The 19,411-nt window shown below is 41.2% G+C and overlaps 1 protein-coding gene across 5 annotated transcripts in view; it reads right to left on the bottom strand.

The window, feature by feature from the left end:
- Positions 1-19,411, bottom strand: part of OSBPL6 (oxysterol binding protein like 6) — a 140,187-nt gene that overhangs the window by 25,702 nt on the left and 95,074 nt on the right. For 2 of the 5 annotated variants that reach the window (XM_029071640.2, XM_029071643.2), the window contains 6 exons: positions 17,589-17,692; positions 16,976-17,068; positions 11,895-11,969; positions 8,583-8,748; positions 5,658-5,791; positions 4,560-4,583 (listed from right to left, as the gene is read on the bottom strand). In XM_029071640.2, coding sequence (XP_028927473.1) covers positions 4,560-4,583; positions 5,658-5,791; positions 8,583-8,748; positions 11,895-11,969; positions 16,976-17,068; positions 17,589-17,692 — 596 coding nt within the window. The remainder of the gene's footprint in view (positions 1-4,559; positions 4,584-5,657; positions 5,792-8,582; positions 8,749-11,894; positions 11,970-16,975; positions 17,069-17,588; positions 17,693-19,411) is intronic. The other 3 variants (XM_029071641.2, XM_029071642.2, XM_029071644.2) reach the window with 3 other exon arrangements.

Below are 19,411 nucleotides of genomic sequence, written 5' to 3'. Positions count from 1 at the left end.
CATTCTGAAGTGCTTTGTACAGCTCTACATTCCACATGGTGTTCAGCAAATAGTGATGAATGAACACTTCTTTGAGACCATTCATCAGCAGTAAGCCCTAATGAAATTTTCAGGAGAAGCCTGGAGCTGAGACACACTATAGTTCACGTAGGCAACAGGTATGCCAATGACCTTTCAAGTATGTTTCATCATCGAGAGACAAGGTGGAACTTTTATCCCCTATCCGATCACCTCCAGCCTGAACCACAAACGGGGTGGCAATGACAATGTATCTGGTTTTTGTCTGTGATTCCGAAACATAAAGCAAGCATCACTAAAAGCGGACTGGTGGCTAGATGGAATCAACTCAGTGCCTGACAGTGACTTATCAACCGAATTATTTACTAACTCTGTTGCATTATACTCTCCCAAGTGCTTAGTAGAGTGCTCTGCACACTCTACGCACTCAATAAATACCATCGATTGACTGGTTTATCTCTGGATAAAGACTTCATGTCACTTAGATCTTTGGAGAAGGAAATGGGGGCTCAAATTTGAGAAAACCAGTACGTTCTCAGGGCAGAAAAAAGTAATTTGCTAAGATTCAGGATGAGGAATCACTGGATTAATCTGCTGCATCCCAGAAGAATGAATATTGAATGAATGAAAATATTATAAAATCAGGCTTGCTGCTTCTTAATATATTAAAAACAGGTCCCCAGGAGATCTACACCACTGTACCTTTTTCCACTTCAAGTAAATGTAATTTTCAGAAGAACTCTAAAGGGATAGGCTTTTCCAAATATTGAGAATGAATACTGTGTAAGCAATAAAATCAAGCTTTACCAATTGAAAATGGAATTTAGCTTCTTTTTTCTCCAGTTCCCCCGTGAATGTGCTGATATTCACAAAAATGATGAAGCCATCATATTCTTCCAGATTGTTGCAAAATTTTAAGAACTGGGTATATATTATAGATTCATGGAAAGCTAACAATTTATGTACTATTTACAACTGTTTTCCTTTTCATAAATTTGAGATTGTTGTAGAGAAAGGCATGATTGGTCTTGATTATGCCTTTTTAATTAGCATGATCTTAATCCTCACCTATTTATTAAGGTAAGGTTGCAACTCTGTCCATCTAGGTTGGTATTTAGGGAATTAACTATTTGGGTTCTGGTTAAAGTTATGTTATCAGTGATCCACATAGATCAGAGTTTGTAAAATGTCAGAGAAAACTATTTCGGAGGAAACCAAATAGCTACTTAAAAACTGGTTATTTTACCCACATACCTCAGTTTAAGCACATAAAAAGACAGCATTTTCTTGCATTAACATAGGGTTGATGCTGCTACTTTGTTATGAATATTATTGAGTTGGGTTCCCCAAATTAAGCAAAATTGCTTAACATTGATTAAATATACCTATGGGAAGCTGTGGAACCCTTACAAGCATCAATAAGGAGTAATGGTCCTAAATGACACTTGGCTTGCAGAGAATATAAATGAAAACTAAAATAGAGCCTGACATTAAAAAACAATTTGAACCCAACTGTTACCCAAATTAAAATCAAATAAAACCAATTATATGACTTTAAGCTCATTATGGGGCAGGAAATGTATCTGCTCACTCTCTTGTTCTCTCTCAAGTGCTTAGTACAATGCTCTGCACATAGCAAGCACTCAATAAATACCACTGACTGACTGATGTGACTTTAAAACCTGAAAAATACATACCCTAGCTGAATTCTTGGAGTCCCAAGTAAGAAGCAATTTAAGCACTTAGTACAGTGCTCTGCATAAAGTAAGCACTTAATAAATATGACTGAATGAATAATCCCCCCACACAATATTCACCCCACTCCCTCAACCCTGGTCCAGAGGAGGAATTGGGAAGGTTCAGAGGGTTCTGAAAGCAGATGAGAGACTGTAAGCTCCTTGTTGGCAGAGAATATATCCACCAACTGTGTTATAGTGTACTCTCCCACAACATAGTACAGTGTTCTGCACACAGTAAGCGCTCAATAAATATGGTTGATTGATTGAACTGTACTAAATTGACAACAGGGGGTTGCTGAGATGAATCATTTTTACTGAAACAAGCCTAAGGCGATAAAGAGACTATGACGAGTATGAAGAGATGCATTTTGGTTAAACCTCTTTTCATGCCAACTTTTGCCACCCTTCTGTATACATGGTGAACAATGACGATATTCCTGGATAATTTGGAAGCACAAAAGGCAAGTGCATTTAGTACTGTGCTCTGCACACAGTGAGTCCTCGATTAATACCATTGATTGATTGATTTTTGTGGCATTCTGATAAAGACCAAGTATGTGAGGTGCACATCACCATAACTGGCAATTTAAGAATGCTGCTACAGAACCAAAGCCAGAATTTTCCGCCACATTTCCCTATCCAGCATTGTGGTGCACAGTGTTTGCTCAGTTATACACAATCAACTCCTACTGCAATCAGCACAAGTTGTGCCTGAGTTTCTGGGGACCAAATTCCAGACTGATGACTGGTTATTAGCTCAAGGCTAATAATAATGCTACTTACCTAGGAGTGCTGAAAAATCTTAATTCTCCTGATAGATTTTAAGTTGATCAATACCTAAAGTCCTACATGCAAGTGCCAGTGAGTGCCTCGGTGTTGCACTGGAAACAGTCATTTATAAAGATATTTCATTACAAAACAATTAAGCTCAACACTCAAAATTGAATTACCCCAAATTTCTGATCGACAGTGATATATACCTGCCAATTTAAAGTTTCATCAAAAATGGCATAATTTTAGAGGAATTGTTAGAGTCCTCTATTTTCATTTAAATGTACTTTGCCTAGCCTAGAAGGAAGACACTCTATCAATGAGAACAAAACTCCTCACCAGCCAGCTAGCAAAAGAATGATGTCATGTATTTTGCTTCCTCCATCTCCTGAGAGGAAGAGACAGCTGGCAAATTATGGCGAGACGTAGGGCATTCGGAGTCATTGGCAAAGCCACTTTGGTCCCTAATGTGAACTAGACAAAATCTTAAGCACATTAACCCTCAAAAAAAAATCAAATTAAGAAAGGATAATTGGCACCGGTTGTATATAAAGCAGAGTAACCCTTTTCAAAGGTTTCTCCGACTGACAATTTCTTCTGCCATGAATTCAAGGGAAACATATTAATAAAAAACCTCTACTATCGGGTCTTCTGAATGGATTCTTTCCTTTCCAGAATGATGATAATGTGAATTTAGAATATCACATATGGAACCTTTCTAATCTAAAGTAGATCTGGCGTGTGGTTAATTATGTCTTTGAATCATTTCCCCCTTGGTTTTACTGCACATATGAGTGTAGTAGTACGGGAGTTCTAACTACAGATGTCAATGAAAGTGGCTTGGGTAACAGAATTGGAACTAGCACGGCCACTCCCTTTTTTCATCATCTTTCCCATGGAATTCAGAGAATTTATAAATAACAGTGTGGACAAAGTCCCAGATCCAATGCATTTTTGCCCTACACCACTGTTTCTGTCATGGCACTTAATGAACCTAAGCAACAGTAAGTGGCAGAAGCCTCACCCCAAAGACTGGCACTATATTTGGAAGTACAATGGTACTCTATTAATAGCTCTATTAATAAACCTAGGTCAAAACATAAAACATGAAGATTTCTGTAAAGTAGCTACTTCTCCAATGACCTGCTGACACCTCAGCTAATCCCCAGTCATTATGGATCACTTTTGACTTTAGGAATCCATTACTGAGACATGGTGATTCTGGATCCTATTACTTCTCTCTTAAGAAGCAAGTCTGAATTTTAAATACCAATCAACGAGCATAACCCCACACTGTTACAGCTCCCTTACCGGACTCATCTGAAGAGAATATACAATACACTCGATTTTATCATAATGTGCGTTGGGCTGGAGCACTGTTAGAGAATTTGGGAACGTCTGTCCAACAATATGAACCTCTTTGGATTCAGAGGGCAGCAACACTGGAAGAATGGTTTATATGTGTGCACATGGCTTTCAGTTCGCTTGTCTAGAGTACCAAAACTTTTCTTTATGTGGGGCATCATAAGACCTACCACCTTACATTATAGGAGAACTAGGTGCAGTTTGGCTAAAGCTGGCACAGCAGGAAGTGACACAATCTTTTCCATTTTCATTGGCCATCTCCTGTTTGTTTCCTTCAGACTCGGAGCACACTGTGAATATTCATCACTACTCCTGTCACTTACAGAAGACAGTGGGTGTGGACCGAGAGGAGTCTAAAACACTGACTAAAAACAGGACTCCGGCTGCACCTGCAGAAGATTTGCCAGTGGATGGACCACCTTTGAAGGACCACGCTTTTAACTATAGTAACTCAAGCAGTTTGGCGCGACTGAGCCGACCTCAGCCAGTTGTCTCCTAGCTTAAGCCGCAATGTCCTCTGAGGGTAATAGCGCTTTTTAGAGAGCAGCTTAAACAATCCCAAAATTGAACCGAGAGTCTGGCTGTGTACTGAATTGCTTTTATCCAATTTTGAGGGATTGAAGGAAAAAGCCAAGCAGATTTGGATATGCACAGGAAGCCACTTACCCAGGATTTGCTGTCTCCAGCACTCTGATCCAAGGCACCAGGAAGTGAACAACATCTTAGGTAAACACTGAATTCTCACATAAAATCACATCACAGCATTGAGTTCTCAGGGGAATTAACAGAAAGGGTTTTAAAAATGATCAGCAGAAGAAATGATTACACAGGAATGGGCTGAATTCAGAGAAAGCACTTTATAGCAGGATGAGAAACAGTACAGCCTAACAGATAGAGCTCGGGCCTGGGAGTCAGAAGGACCTGGGTTCCAATCCCGGATTTGCCACTTGTCTGCTGTGTGACTTTGGGTAAGTCATTTCCCTTTACCTTATCTGCAAAATGGGGATTAAGACTGGGAACCCCATGTGGAAAATGGACCGTGTCCAACCTGACTAGCTTGGGTCTACCCCAGCACTTAGTATAGTGCCTGGCACAGAGTAAGCACTTAACAAATACCACTGAAAAGGGATAATATTTAGCGTTGCTGATTATTTGGTGAAACTGTCAAATTGGCCTTTCACTGGGAGTTGGTTTGGGGTAAACACGTTTTATCATTCAGTAGAAATTTCTGATGTAAAATTTTATCTTAGAAGGTATACTGTTAGTAGAAAATCCAGGAAATCTATTGTCATTAATTTAAAGAAAAAATTTAAAGGTACATAAAATCACTTGTATTATTTCTCAAGGGATGGGGACAATATTTTCAATATGAAATTGTTGAAGGACATTTACAAGTTTCACTCTAGTTTTTGTGCCACTGAAGATAAGGTTCTTGGAAACTCACAAATCTTATAAAAAGCTCCTTTTAATGCCAGCGTTGGAGGCACCAGTATAGAGTCATAGGGCCCAGAAGGAGGTGAGGAAATAACTCGCCATCACTGTATTTTAACAGAATTTGGGGACAGAATGTATTTTGTGATGCTGAATTGGACATTGTCCCCTTCTTGGAAAACTCTAAAGGCACTCCAGGATCCCTAGGAGGATTCCCTCACGATCACCCACACGGCTTGCACAGAAATTGAGTAGAGGGGCTTATCTCTTCCCTCTCTCCCTTTCAACTGCTGGGGCAATGCGTCATGCACCTGAAACCAAAGCAAAGCATACCTGAGAGAGGGACTGTCTGAGGCGAGCCATCTGTGCGCTGTGGCCTTTATTAAGATCCTGCTCGGAAACCATCTGCTTAAGCTTCTCCTTCTCTATAGCTATGCTGTTAAAAGCCGACTTCAAAAGAGAATGCACTATAGAGGAAGAGGAGGGAAGAAAGAGCAAAATCAAATATTTCCAGAGAATACCCACAATGCTTTCAGCTCACCTAATTCCATCAGAACTACCTAGGGGGAGAATGCCCCATAATCACAGTAAACATTACAGGAAAGGTGTGGATCTGCTAGCATCATGCGGGCGTTTCAATCTCTCCTGATTAAACATGCTGTATTGAATCCAACCGAATGAAACGGCATCCTTGAAAGCGAGTCTCCCAGAATGCCTTGCCCACGAGACTGAAATGGAAGAGCAATAGGGTAAGCGGGCTTGATCGATGTGGGAAATCTAAGACTCTAATGCCTGGTATTAGCCTGGGTTTAGGAATGCCCTAGAGGACCAAGAGGAGGCAGTGTTTGTAAATTCAGTTAGAACTCGGAGGAAAAAAGCCAAATATTCTATACCTGAGTAATCAGGCCTGTCTCCCTAACCATCTCAACAGCCATCAGTCCAGCTTGATGGGCACATTCTGTTAATTACTCATTTCTTAATTAATTTTCTCGTTTTTCTTTTCACTTGCTGTTGCCACTTGTATCTATGCTTGCCTGCCTGTTTCCTCATTAGATTTAAAGAAGGAAGAAATGCTCTACTGGGGTGATAGAACGTTGGCAGTAGGGGTGTGCAGCATGAAGCAGTGTGGCTTAGTGGAAAGAGCATGAGCTTGGGAATCAGAGGTCATGGGTTCTAATCCCGCCTCTGCCACTTGTCAGCTGTGTGATTTTGGGCAAGCCACTTAACCTCCCTGGGCCTCAGTTACCTCATCTGTAAAATGGGGATTAAGACTGTGAGCCCCACATGGGACAACCTGATAACCTTGTACCTACCCCAGTGCTTAGAAAAGTGCTTGGCACATAGTAAGCACTTAATTCCATCATTATTAATTTTATTATTATTACCAAAGGAGATGGGATTTTCTCCACCTTTCGAGATACCTGGAAAGAAAAGTCACCTACCTGATTTATGGGTTAGGCTTTCATTTGTTTCATCAGTCAACAGTATTTATTGTGCCCCTTTTGTGTGCAGAACACTGAACACTGTATTCTCCAAAGTACTGGGAGTATAGTATAGAAGCAAAAGACATGATCCCTGCCCTCGAAGAGCTTATAGGTAATCAGTTCCACTGTTCTATTGCTCTCTTTTTTGGGTTGTTATAAGAGATTCACGCACGTGAAGGGGGGCAACACAGCCCCAAAGTGCCGGTGACATTCTTCCCTGATCTCTCCAGTACTACTAAAATGCTCCAATTCAGACACATCACAAGCTCCTTGGGAATCTGGTCCGGACTGCAAGACTGGTGGGCCCCAAACTACAGCCTGAGTCACCCTCCTGCACTCAAAAACTGACCGAGAAGAGATGCAACAAAGGGAAAGGAGCAAGCCAAAAGAAGGGACTGTTCGTATAAATCAGTAGTAATTTATTTTTGTGGCTCGGGCTCCCTGAGTTGAGTCCAAAACAGGCTGTATCCACTAGCAATTGAAAGGTGAAAGTCTCCTTCAAAGTTAGCCCTTCCACCTGGGAAATGATTTAAACTTGGGAGGGTCAGGCACCCCATCTTTGCCAGTGGCCAAGGGGTGGTCTGCAGAAGGCCTGGGCCAGCTGGAGTTCATTCCCCAAAATATAGTTTGTGTACTGCTCTACCAGCCTGGTTGGGATTTGGCTGAGAACCACAACAAGGAAATACCGAGGACCTCGGGAAAAGCACACTATTCACCAGTTTTTCTAACAAGATCACTAGTAAACAACTGTCACCAAGGTTTTGCATGCTTTTTGTCAGTCTACAAGTGACCCCAGAGGAAGAATGGCTTTTCTAGAAGTTTTGCATGCTCACTGATTCTGGAGTTTATTTACGGCTTTGAGATTCTACTCACTGACTGCATAGAGTTTACACAGGAAGACAGTCATTTATACAACTCCCCTCAGCAAATGTATTTACAACTTGTGCCCATGAAAGATGTACTGTCTATTCAACACCCAAGAGTTCTTGCTTTTTCATGTGGCTGGCGGTAAATCCACATTACCGTGACATCAAAGTAGCATTTATCTAATGTGACGAATCAAAAACTCTGCTGGGAAATGCCATGAGAGCATGTTAAGGAAAGAGTGGAACAGCAGAAATAATTGCCAAGAACATGAAATCAGAGAGCCCCACATTCATTCTCCAGTCAATGTTTTCTCTTTAAAAACCAAAAACAGATTTTCCTTGTTACTGAAAGTCTCATTACATCTAGGATTATTGTTGAGGAAAGGATAATTATTAGAGTATAGGTGAGGGATGGATAAGCCCCAGGGTTAGGGTTGATATTTGGCTTGTACAATCCCCCGGGATCCTGATGATGACTTTTATTGATTGAAGGTGACAATTCCCCTTAGTGTTAAATTAGAAGCTGGATCCCCGTTCTGTTTATTTTAATTAATGCTCATTCTGCTGATTAAGCTAAAGATTTGGCTCAAAGTCGTTTAGGGGACGAGGATGCTGAGGAAGCAGTATCTAACGAGCTGCTCTCACTGACCCTTCATTCAATTAAAACCAAACTGTTTACTTTGTACCCTGGCGGGTTTTTTCCTCCTCCTGGTACGGTGAGTCAGCAGGCAAAGACTCTAACCTGGGGTGTTTCATACTGACCTGAAGCCAGTAAGCATCTACGAGGAGCTTAAAATACAATTTGGCGAAACAACCACCCCTGCCTAGACGACGATGGAAAAAGCGACAGTGGCTGGCAGCCCCTGATCAAGGCGGATTCGTTTGTCTGTTTGATTTGGGAAAGTTACCTTTCTGGGCAATGAGGCAAAACTCCTCTTGAAGCTTGGTATAATCTGTTGAACTTTCCAGAGGGTCTGCAAGGTGGCTCGGAGGAGTTTGAAACTCAATGTCTGCACAAAGGTTGGGGTTAGAGGAATGCAAGCGAACTGGCGACATTGTAGCACTAAAAGGAACCTGAAGGGTGAAGCAAATAATAATGAAAGTGCATTGGGGCTGGTTCTGTTCTACCTCAGGATGCTTCCAACCCACTTTTTCCATCCACTGAATAGCTAGCAGTTAGTCAACAGATGACGACACTTAGACAGGCACTCCCGTTTTGAGGAGTCTCAAGTCCCCCTGTTTGAGTTTCCAGCACAACAAAGCGATTCCCCGCGTAACTCTGAAAAGTGCTCGTCCATGGGCAGGGAACAGGTCTGCCAACTCTGTTGTACACTCTCAAGCAATTAGCACAGTGCTCTGCACGTAGTAATCGCTCAATAAATATCATTGGTGATGATGAAAAGTGATGACTAGACAGCCCTCCTACAATCACACCTTCCTCCAAGAGGCCTTCCCTGACTAAGCCCTCCTTTCCACATCACCTATGCAATTTGATCTCTGTCCCTTAAGGTGGTATTCAATCTATCCTCAACCCTACAGCCTTTATGTACTCATCCTTATTCTCTCCCATTCCCAGAGAAGCAGCGTGGCTTAGTGGAAAAGGCCCGGTCTTAGGGGTCAGTGGATGTGAGTTCCAATCCCAGCTCCGCCACTTGTCAGCTGTGTGACCTTGGGCAAGCCACTTACCTTCTCTGTGCCTCAGTTACCTCATCTGTAAAATGGGGATTACGCCTGTGAACTCATGTGGGACAACCTGATTACCTTGTATCTACCCCAGTGTTTTGAACAGTGCTTGGCACATAGCTTAACAAATACTATAATTACTATTATTATTATTATTCCCCTATATGTAATTTATTTTAAGGCCGGTCTCCACCTTTAGACTATGAGCTCCTTGTGAGTAGGGGCTGTGTCTAGCAAGCCTAATGTATTTCCAAATGCTTAATACGGTGCTCTGCACACAGTAAGCGCTTATACAATTGATTGATTGATTGATTACTGTACTCTTCCAAGCGCTTAATGCAGTGCTCTGCACACAGTAAGCACTCAGTAAATACCACTGATTGGCAGATAGAAGACTGTCAGCTAAAGAAGAGAGAATAAGGCTGGATGAAATATACCAGTGAGTTACACTGCCCTATGTCAGAGAATTAGGCAGACAACTAGCACACTCAGATTGACATATCCTGGCCTTTTCTTACAAAGCCTGAGTTAGTGGTCACAGTGACAGGATTTCCAATGTGCTTGTTAATCTTGAATTCTGGAAACAGGAACTCAAATCAAACCAGGCACAAAGAGAGTCAAAAAAACCCTTAATGAATGTAGACGTGGTCTTTTTTCCTTTCTGCTACTAGACAAAACGTCTGCAAAATCAAATAACCGTAGGTGATATGGGATCATAAGTAATATTACAACATTAGCTAATACTAAAACACTTCATTAAATGAACAGGTTGCTCTTCTCTAATATAACATACATATGTAGTAATTAAAATACATCACATTTAACAAACTAGATGTTTAGCTCTTTTCATTGAACATATAGGTCTCATCTATAAAATATCAATTCATGAGTGCTTCCAAATGCGTTATCCTCTCTGAGCTCTGACTGTTTTAGAGATGGCATCTAGCAGCAGTTGGCTGGAAGCAGTGTGGCCTAGTGGAAAGAGCCAGGGCCTAGGAGTTAAAGTTAAATTACTGTATATGTAAGTTATATTAGAAAGGAGAAGCCTTTAGTACAGTGCCTGGCACACAGTAAGTGCTTAACAAATACCATTTTTAAAAAAAGTGCACTATCCACTCCAGATGAAAGAAAATGAACTTTTGCTCAGGCTCTTGCAAAATGCAGAAAAGGAAATCATGTCCAGGTCTTAACTTTCCTCTTTTAAACAATCCTTTAATTCACAATTGAATTCTTTCTCAACTATACGGTCACTTTTTTCTGGCTCTTTGCCTGTTGTTTTAAAAGTCCTGGCTTAATGGTCTTTCCTTGTGCCCCGCCCCCGCCCTCCGCTTTATTTTCCAGAGTATTATTCCCTTTGATTTTCCCTTGCCTCCCCATTTAACCTTCCCTTCCTTTCCTTTGACTTCCTGGTCTTCTTCCTCTTGTTTTTGTTTTTCCATTTTACCCTTCATCCTCAGTTTTGATTCCACTTATTGTAGGTAAACTGAGAGCAGGTGGAAAACCATTCCAAGTACTTTACTTGATCCTGCCCATCTCAGCTGAATGGGAGTTTCTAATGCCTAATGCAACCTCTCTGGGTTCCCCAACAACAACTACAAGCAGTTCTCCCAGCTCCAACCAGCCCACAGCAGTCGTATCTACACTTCTGGTCCTGGAAGGTCCCAGCTGCCACCCCCGGTTCCCACCTATTGGCCTTGGAAGAATTCCCAAACCAGGGTACAAGTCGACCAACTCTGTCGCAGTGTACTCTCCCAAGTGTTCTGCACGCAGTGAGTGCTCAAGAAATACTGTTGATTGAGATACTCACCAAAGGACACATTTCATTAACAATCATTCACGGATGATACTATCACAAGTGAATTGGCATTTAACAGATACCAAATGGACCCGGTGATTTCCGGGAAAATTGACATCTACATTCTGAAGGGTCAGACTGTAATCCAGTCAATCATATTTATTCAGTCATACTTACTGGGTGCTCAGTGTGTGGAGCACTGTATTAAGTGCTTGGGAGAGTACAATATGACAATAAACAGACGTATTTACTGTAATGGGAAGGGAAGGAATGCATCTAAAATCTAGTGCCACCTTAGTTCCAGAGTATTACGGTAATACGGCCTGGCCTTTTTTATGAACTTGTCAAAAAGCATAATTCAGAGATGAAAGATTCCCAGTCTTCACATTGTTAGAATTCAAAAGGTTACAGCCACTGGGAGGTTGGTGCTTAATTCCACTCCCTTGGCTGTGTGATTTGGTAGGGGAATTCCAGCCCGTTATTCTCCACCTCACATCTATTGGCAGGCATGTCGATAAACACCATTGATTGTGTATCAAGGCAGAGGACTTATGGTTTTCACGCTGAGGTCCTCGAATGGAAAGAGCTGACTCCATCAGTTAGGTGGGTCAAGACCAAGAGTCAGCCATGAAGGCACCGCTTCCCTGGGGGCAAAAAAAAGTCGAAGAACTGCAATGGAATCTTTAACAACCCAACTCCCCGTTCTTAAGAAGCTTCTCGCTCGAGTTTTAAATCCACTCACTGTTGTAGCCACTGCTGCCGCTAGCCTCTGCCGGCGTCGGGTGGTGCTGAATTGACCCTTCGGAGGTGGCCCTTCCTGACGGTGAATGGGAAAAGAGAAGGGAGGAGAAAATAAGAGTTGGGGAAGGGAAAGGGCGGGACAATGGGGAGGGTGGAGGAAAATGATAGATGGTCAGAGAAGGGAGAGTCTTTAACTGAATTTATACTTTCACCAACCCTTAGCATTAAGAGAACTACAGGAATTCTCACTTGTTCTCACTTCAGGACAAACACCACCTCCACCAAACCTGCTGACTCTGCTTCCCGGTGGAGTCAGGACTCTTGGTTGGACATGCAAGCTTCGAGGTTTAAAAAAAAAAATGAATGAAAGAATTTCCAGCAGGGCTGAAGAATACCATCTGGTCCCTGGGCAATGTGGTGTTTGACGATATCAGAAGGAAAAGAAGCTCTGAAAAGTCCAGAATTGAGCCAGGTCCAATTCTTCACTTACTGGCCATGCAAGACTATAGTAGCACAGTCCCCCTGAGGTCCCTGCTTACCCAGAAGCACTCTATCCTTGTAACTGGGGAGGGGAGGAGAGCCAAGAGGCAGAATGGGGTGTGTAATCTCCACTTCCTTCCCCTTTCCTCTCTTCTACCTCAATAGGGAAGATAGAGTGGAAAGACAGAGTTCCAGCTTCCCACGAGACTGTGAATTCTTTGAGGGCGGGGATCAGGGTCTACCAAATCAACTGCACACAGTAAGAGCTCAATAAATGCTACTTTTCTTCCACGGATCAGGAGAATTAAGTGATACTCCTCAAAGCTCTGTCATTTTCAAAGACCTGGGACATCCTGGATATTTTGTGTTTTGGAGCAACTATCGACTCCCACCTGCATCTCCTGGTTCTTTCACTCTGCTAACTCTCTGACGTCTGCCCTGTCCCCAAAAGGGGCCGATGAGAACTCCCTGCTGGCTAACATTGTCTTTCAAAGCTGGAGCTCTGACTCAACCTGGTCTCCATTTCAATGGGATCACCTTGCCTATGGCATGAGTTTTAAAGGAGGGATTTTGTCTGACTTTTTCACTGTATACTGTAAATTAACTTCATTGCAGTAGAATGCTTTTATTTTCCCACTTCTCTCCCTTAGAATCACCATATGCTTATAGGGACCAATCATCCTTCACAAAGGAGAAGCAGCATGATCTAGTGGATAGAGCCGGGTCCTGGAAGTCGGAAGGACTTGGGTTCTAATCCCAGCTTTGCCACTTGTCTGCTTTGTCACCTTGGGCAAATCACTTCACTTCTCTGTGCCTCAGTTCCTTCATCTGTAAAATGGGGATTAAGAATGTGAACCCCATGTAAGACAGTGACTGTGTCCAATCTGATAAGCTTGTATCTGCCCCAGAGTACAGTGCCTGGCACTTAGTAAGTGCTTAACAAAATACCATAAAAACAAAAAATAAAAACTCTGGGGCAGCAAATCCTCGTAGCTTGATGTGGAACCTTCATTACCTTCTCTCCACCTCTAGACTGTGCGCTCACTGTGGCCAGGGATTATCACTGCTTATTATTGTATTGTACTTCCCCAAGAGCTTAGTACAGTGCTCTGCACACAGTAAGTGCTCAATAAATACTACTGAATGAATGAATATAAGCTTCTAGAGGACCAAAGGGTATGATGCACATTTGGCTTCTCCTACTCTCCTGACACTATTTACATATCCCAGCTGCCATCTCTAGTTTCCTTCATTACTGAGGGGCCTGATATTTAACTTATGCACTTGACAGTAAATTGACAGCCACCACCTTGATGATGATGATGGTATTTATTAAGCATTCATGTGCCACTACCCACTATGCTAGGCACTGAGGTAACAAGTTCATCTAATTCAGGTGTTTCTTGCTCTGCCATCTAAAATATCAGTACACTACCATTCTTTAATAAAGGCCCCGAAATTGAAAAGCCAAATCACTGTAGGCATAAACTATCTTTTCGGAAAGGAAAACTCTGACAGGTGATTTCTATGTCAAAGAATCTCTTTCAATTTCCTGCCCAGCTCTGTGGGACCAAAAAATCCCCACTAGATTTATGGGAAACATGAAATCAGCAGGCATGCATGTATGCAAGCATGGGGTAGCACAGTTTGATCTCTCCCCGCAAAATAGTTGAGTTTACACCTAGACTGGGTACTCTTCCGGTCTAAATCCCCAGCCAAGGGCCCATAAATATTTAACAAGGCCTAGTGGAACTGAGCAGGATGAGGCCTGCAGTGGAATACCTGAATAACTTTATTAATGAAGAGATTTTGGGTATGCTGCACAGTGCTCTCTTGGAAATCAGGAGCCTTGATCTCAGTCACCATGTTTCCCTGACTTGAATCTTTGACTAATAAAGGATGAATCTCAGAACTTTTAGAAGAGAATGGCTGGTTTGGAGATGCAGAACCCCCTCATTATGACAGTACTGAGCCCCATGAAGGACAGGGACTATGTCCGACCTAATTAATTTGTACCTACTCCAGCACTTAAACAGTGTTTGACACACAGTAAGTGCTTTACAAATACCATAAAAAAAGAAGAAAGCACTTTATTTGGCAGGATTTTCATGCCAAATATATTTCACTTTGAGTCAAAACAGTCAAAGTGAAAGAGTAATGGGTTTGCACTTCCTTGAGGTCTGCTTGCTCTTTTCACTCCCTTGAGGTCTGCTTGCTCCTTCTTGGCCTATAAAATGATGATGATAATGATGATGGTATATTTGTTAAGCACTTACTGTGTGTTAAGCACTGATCTAAACACTGGAGCAGAAACAAGCTGATCAGGTTGAACTCGGTCCCTATCCCACATGGGGCTCACAGTCTTAATCCCCATTTTCCAGAAGCACTAACTGAGGCACAGGGAAGTGAAGTGACTTGTCCAAGGTCACACAGCAGACAAGTGGCAGAGTCAGGATTAGAACCCAGGTCCTTCTGACTCCCAGGCCCATGCTCTATCCACTAGGCCATGCTATCAGCATTGACTTTTTACAGGGTCATTGAAGGGTTCTTTGATAAGGCCATGGGGTTGTTCCACCTTAACTCATAGGACAACTGAACAATCACTACCATGAGAAGAAACACTCTGGACTTGGGCCCTAACCAGCTATGTTCTCATGCCCGTGACCGTGACTAACCCAGAATAATATCTCGCTTTTTCAATCGTTTCTGACTAATCAAAATAGACCCTCAACTTGATTTTTCTGTGAATTTTAAACACAGTGGCAGAAAGTAGAATTCAGACTTGCTTATGGTGTACATGATGAGAACACCTGTAAGCTCCCATAGACTCCTAAACCTCAAATTACAACAGGCCTCCGAGCAACAGCGAGGAAAACAGACGCATGTTGGTTACGTAAGGCTGCCTTTCAAGGGACCAAGAGTAAATACCAGTCTTTTACATAACCCTGGTGTTCACTTGTGCTGTTTATTTTTCAAAATGCACACATCGTCTTGGTCCTTGAGTACATGGATACCAGAATAAAAAATGTCATCAATCAAGATATAAGTAAATAAAAAATGATGTGCTTACAGCAAATGAAACAACTCCTACAGAGTTTATGAATTTTCTCCATGAAAATGTTCTGATGTAATTTGCTTTTAGGTGTTGAGTTTGTGATCAGAAATTACATACTACCCAAAATTAGGCTAACGGGTTACTAGATGGGAAAAATCCAAGCATCTTTGCTACTCCTGAAATATTTCAAATGAATCCAATTAGTGGACATACAACAAAATGAATGTTAGTTACAAAATAAACAATTTCATTAGAACACAAAATTTAGGAGCATGATTGGTTAAGCAGAAGACAGTCATTAGTTTGGAAAAGAAGTTTTCTCCTCATTGTTAATGTTAAAAAAGAAAAGCTAAATTGCAAGCCTGGTTGGTCTAATGGAATACTGTAGAGCAGTGATATTCAGGTTGCAAGATAGGATGACGATGACAGCGTAACTCAGAAGAGGTCTCAAATAATATAAAATAGGTGCAACTTTCTGGGAGTGGGAAATGAATTTGCACTAACCAAGTGTGTGTTTTCTTTAATAAATACATTAAGAAAACCTGGCACAATCTGGTTTTCGATATTTGATATATTTAACACAACACAGAAGTACCATGGTAACACACAGCATTTCAAAAACTACAAACCGTTAATATTTTAAAAATTTAACTGCATCTTGGGGATTCTAAATGATTCATGATGAATCTTTTTACAGACATTCACTTAAACTAGGGACACATTTATAAGGTTCAAAAGACTTTAAGCTAATAGCATTTTAAAAAGCCAAAAGCCATAACGGCAAATGAACACCCATTTTAGAACAAGGCACTTGGTTGCCAGCGGTTTCTTTTCACGAGAATGAAACTTTGGACAGAGCCTTCATGTTCTGCTCCTTTCTCACATTACAGAAGCAAACACTATCTCAATTGACAAGAGTCTCTTGAAATATAAAGCAAGAAAGAAAAGAGGGGACTTATTCCACAACCAAACACCACCTATCCCAATCTTCCCTAGTTTACAAACAAATTAAGGGAAAACTGATAGCATCTAAAATCAAGTGTCTTTGATAGAAATTACCAAAGGGAATGTCAAGACAACTCGCTTGTCAAGGTTACTGCAGTCAAGATTAAGATTCTCCTTGAGTTGTTCAACTCAGACTATTCAATTCACAGGTATCTGCTGAAGGCCAAATTCTGCTCTCAAGAACAGTTCTGGATGAGGCCAATTAATAAGAAGGGTGAGGATATCCAGAGATCAGAATCTGGTTCCAAACTTGTCCCTTGAGTATTCTGGGGCATTCTATTTTTTCCCTGGCAGTTTTGTGAAACCCACTTGGGAGAATTTACATTTTTTTTTTGATTCACGTTATGTAACTTTAGCTTTTCTTTTGAATTCTTTAGGTGGCTGCAGGAGAAGCCAAATCAATTTGTTCTCTGTTAACCGATTTTGGAATGTCCCAGAGATGTGATAACTGTCTGTTCAACCACTTCCATTCCCGACTTTTAGTCTGCATATAAAAATCACTTCAGCAAGGAGGATGAAGGAAAACAACATGAATTCTGTACCTGAAGTTGAATTTTTGCATCTTTGCTGACGCTTTTTGTTCTCCACCGTCTTGTGACCCTCTTGTCTTTCTTTGACATATCTACACAGTTAGCCTACATTACACAAATAGTTAAAAGCAACAAAGTGCTATTAAGTTCACACAGATGACACAAGTATAGACAAAGAGAGCACAGCAAGTTAGTAAAGAATTGTGTGGTTATATACGTATAGACAAAAGAGCAAGCAAAGAATGCCATTGGGCATTTATATGAGTCAAAAATCTAAATTAATCTTTCTGAATCTTACTTTTAATTTTCTACATGGAAATGTGACCACACTTTTGAGTATCTAAATGACTCCTTACTTAATACTTCAACACTATATGTGGATAGATGGTGTAGTTATTCATTTATTTCTTCTAATACTTCTATTTAGTAGTAAGACATCTTTTGAACTATGTGATCAACATTAAATCATAACATAACACTGAGAGACTGGATGATTCCAAAAGACAAACTAGTTAACTTTTCAGTTCTCAATCCTCAGATATTAATTTATATAACCACAGAACAATTCCGCAAACTTCAGAGTTAATGGTTTAATTACATACATGAGAACATTTAATGCACTTACCTGCATATCAGTGAAGTTTGGTGCTGACTGAGTTCTCTGAAGAATTTCCAAATTTTGAAGAAGTTTGCTAAGTTCCACAAGGTTTGATTGGCAATGTGCAAGATCTGGAAATAACCAAAAATTAAAAAAAATTAGCTTAATGAGTTTATTTAAGATCTGTAAAACAGAACATGGCATCTTTGCCGACTTGTACATTCCAAACGCTTAGTACAGTGCTCTGCACATAGTAAGCACTCAGTAAATACTACTCAATGAATGAATGAATGATATTGCATTAAAACTACCAAGAGAAATGAAAGCCAACATTGTTTGACTGATGCAGTATAAGAATCCCAAAACTACTGAAAAGCTCAGTTATTATCATAAATCAAAATACAACAGGAACCTGGATAATTAGAATCATGGTGAATAACAGAAATCTTTTAAAAAAACAAACTTTTTTATGGTATTTGTTAAACCAGGCACTGTACCACGCACTGTCAGATTGGACACAGTTCCTATCCCAATGGGGCTGAGTCTTAATCCCCATTTTACAGATGAGGTAACTGAGGCAGAAAGAAGTTGAGTGACTTGCCCATGGTCATACAGCAGACAAGCAGTGGAGCTGAGATTAGAAACCAGGTCCTTTTGACTCCCAAGCTTGTGGTCTATCCACTAGGTTACACTATTTCTAAGACTGTTTTGGTCAATGCAGGATATACAGTCCCCTAAAGGGACTTTTTAGGTGCTGGTAGAGGGAACAAGCATGGCTTAATGGAAAGGGCCACAGGCTTGGGAGTCAAAGGTTGTGGGTTCTAGTCTCGGCTCCAGCACTTGTCTGCTGTGTGACCTTGGGCAAGTCACTTAACTTCTCTGTTCCTCAGTTATCTCATCTGTAAAATGGGGATTAAGACTGTGAGCCCCACTTCTTGTATCTACTCCAGCTCTTGGATCAGTGGTTGACAAATAGTAATGCTTAATAAATACCATCATCAACATAGGCTATTTGGAGAGGGTGAATAAAGGTTAGATATTCATACTACACCAAACTTCTTCCCTTTCTACTCCTCCAGATTCTAATGAGTTTCAGAGCAAGACAACTGGCATAAATTAAGAACCACTTCTGAGGAAATTGGTATGGATCATAAGAGTTAAGTATCCCATAGACTGAGCTCACCAAGATTTTTGAGAACAGCACAAACGGCGGCTTTGAAAATATTACACCGCTTGCTGTGCTTATTAAAGATATTTCCCAGATCACTGCAGGTTTATGGAGTCATTAAAATGTGTCAGATAAGGAGGCAAGGCCTCAGAAAAAGAATCCCAGTTTACTTTTGCTCTTTACATGATGTATTTCCACCTGAGAAAACAAGCTACAGGACAGTTTTGATGGCCTAACTAGGGTGCACAATTCAAAAATACAGATTATCTCAAATTCAGATTAAACCAAATCCATTTAACAGGGGTAAGAATGAAACTTCAATACAGGCTTCTGTTCCCCATATTCTTCACTGTTTGCTTTTAAAAGTCTAGAATCTGTCAGGACCGAGGGAGAGTGGTCCTCTAGACTGTATGCTCATCGTGGGCAAGAAACCTGTCTACCAACTCGTTGTACTGCCCCAAACACTCAGCACAGTGCCCTGTACACATTAAGAGCTCAATAAATACCACTCATTGCTTGATTGAGAGTGTCCCTTCTCTGGACAGGCTTCACGACAATCACCCTCATCCTGGCCCAGCCACACCTCATCAACAAAAAAATGAATGTCTACTTTGGTCACCACCTTTTCCCACTGCTGTGTGCTCTGTCCACTTCTTTTTCAGGCAGTAGTCAGAGACAGAAG

The sequence above is a fragment of the Ornithorhynchus anatinus genome, chromosome 9 (assembly GCF_004115215.2).
Source record: "Ornithorhynchus anatinus isolate Pmale09 chromosome 9, mOrnAna1.pri.v4, whole genome shotgun sequence".
Lineage (NCBI taxonomy): Eukaryota > Metazoa > Chordata > Mammalia > Monotremata > Ornithorhynchidae > Ornithorhynchus > Ornithorhynchus anatinus.
The sequence above is the reverse complement of the archived record's forward strand: the minus strand, read 5'-3'. Positions and strand labels throughout refer to the sequence as shown.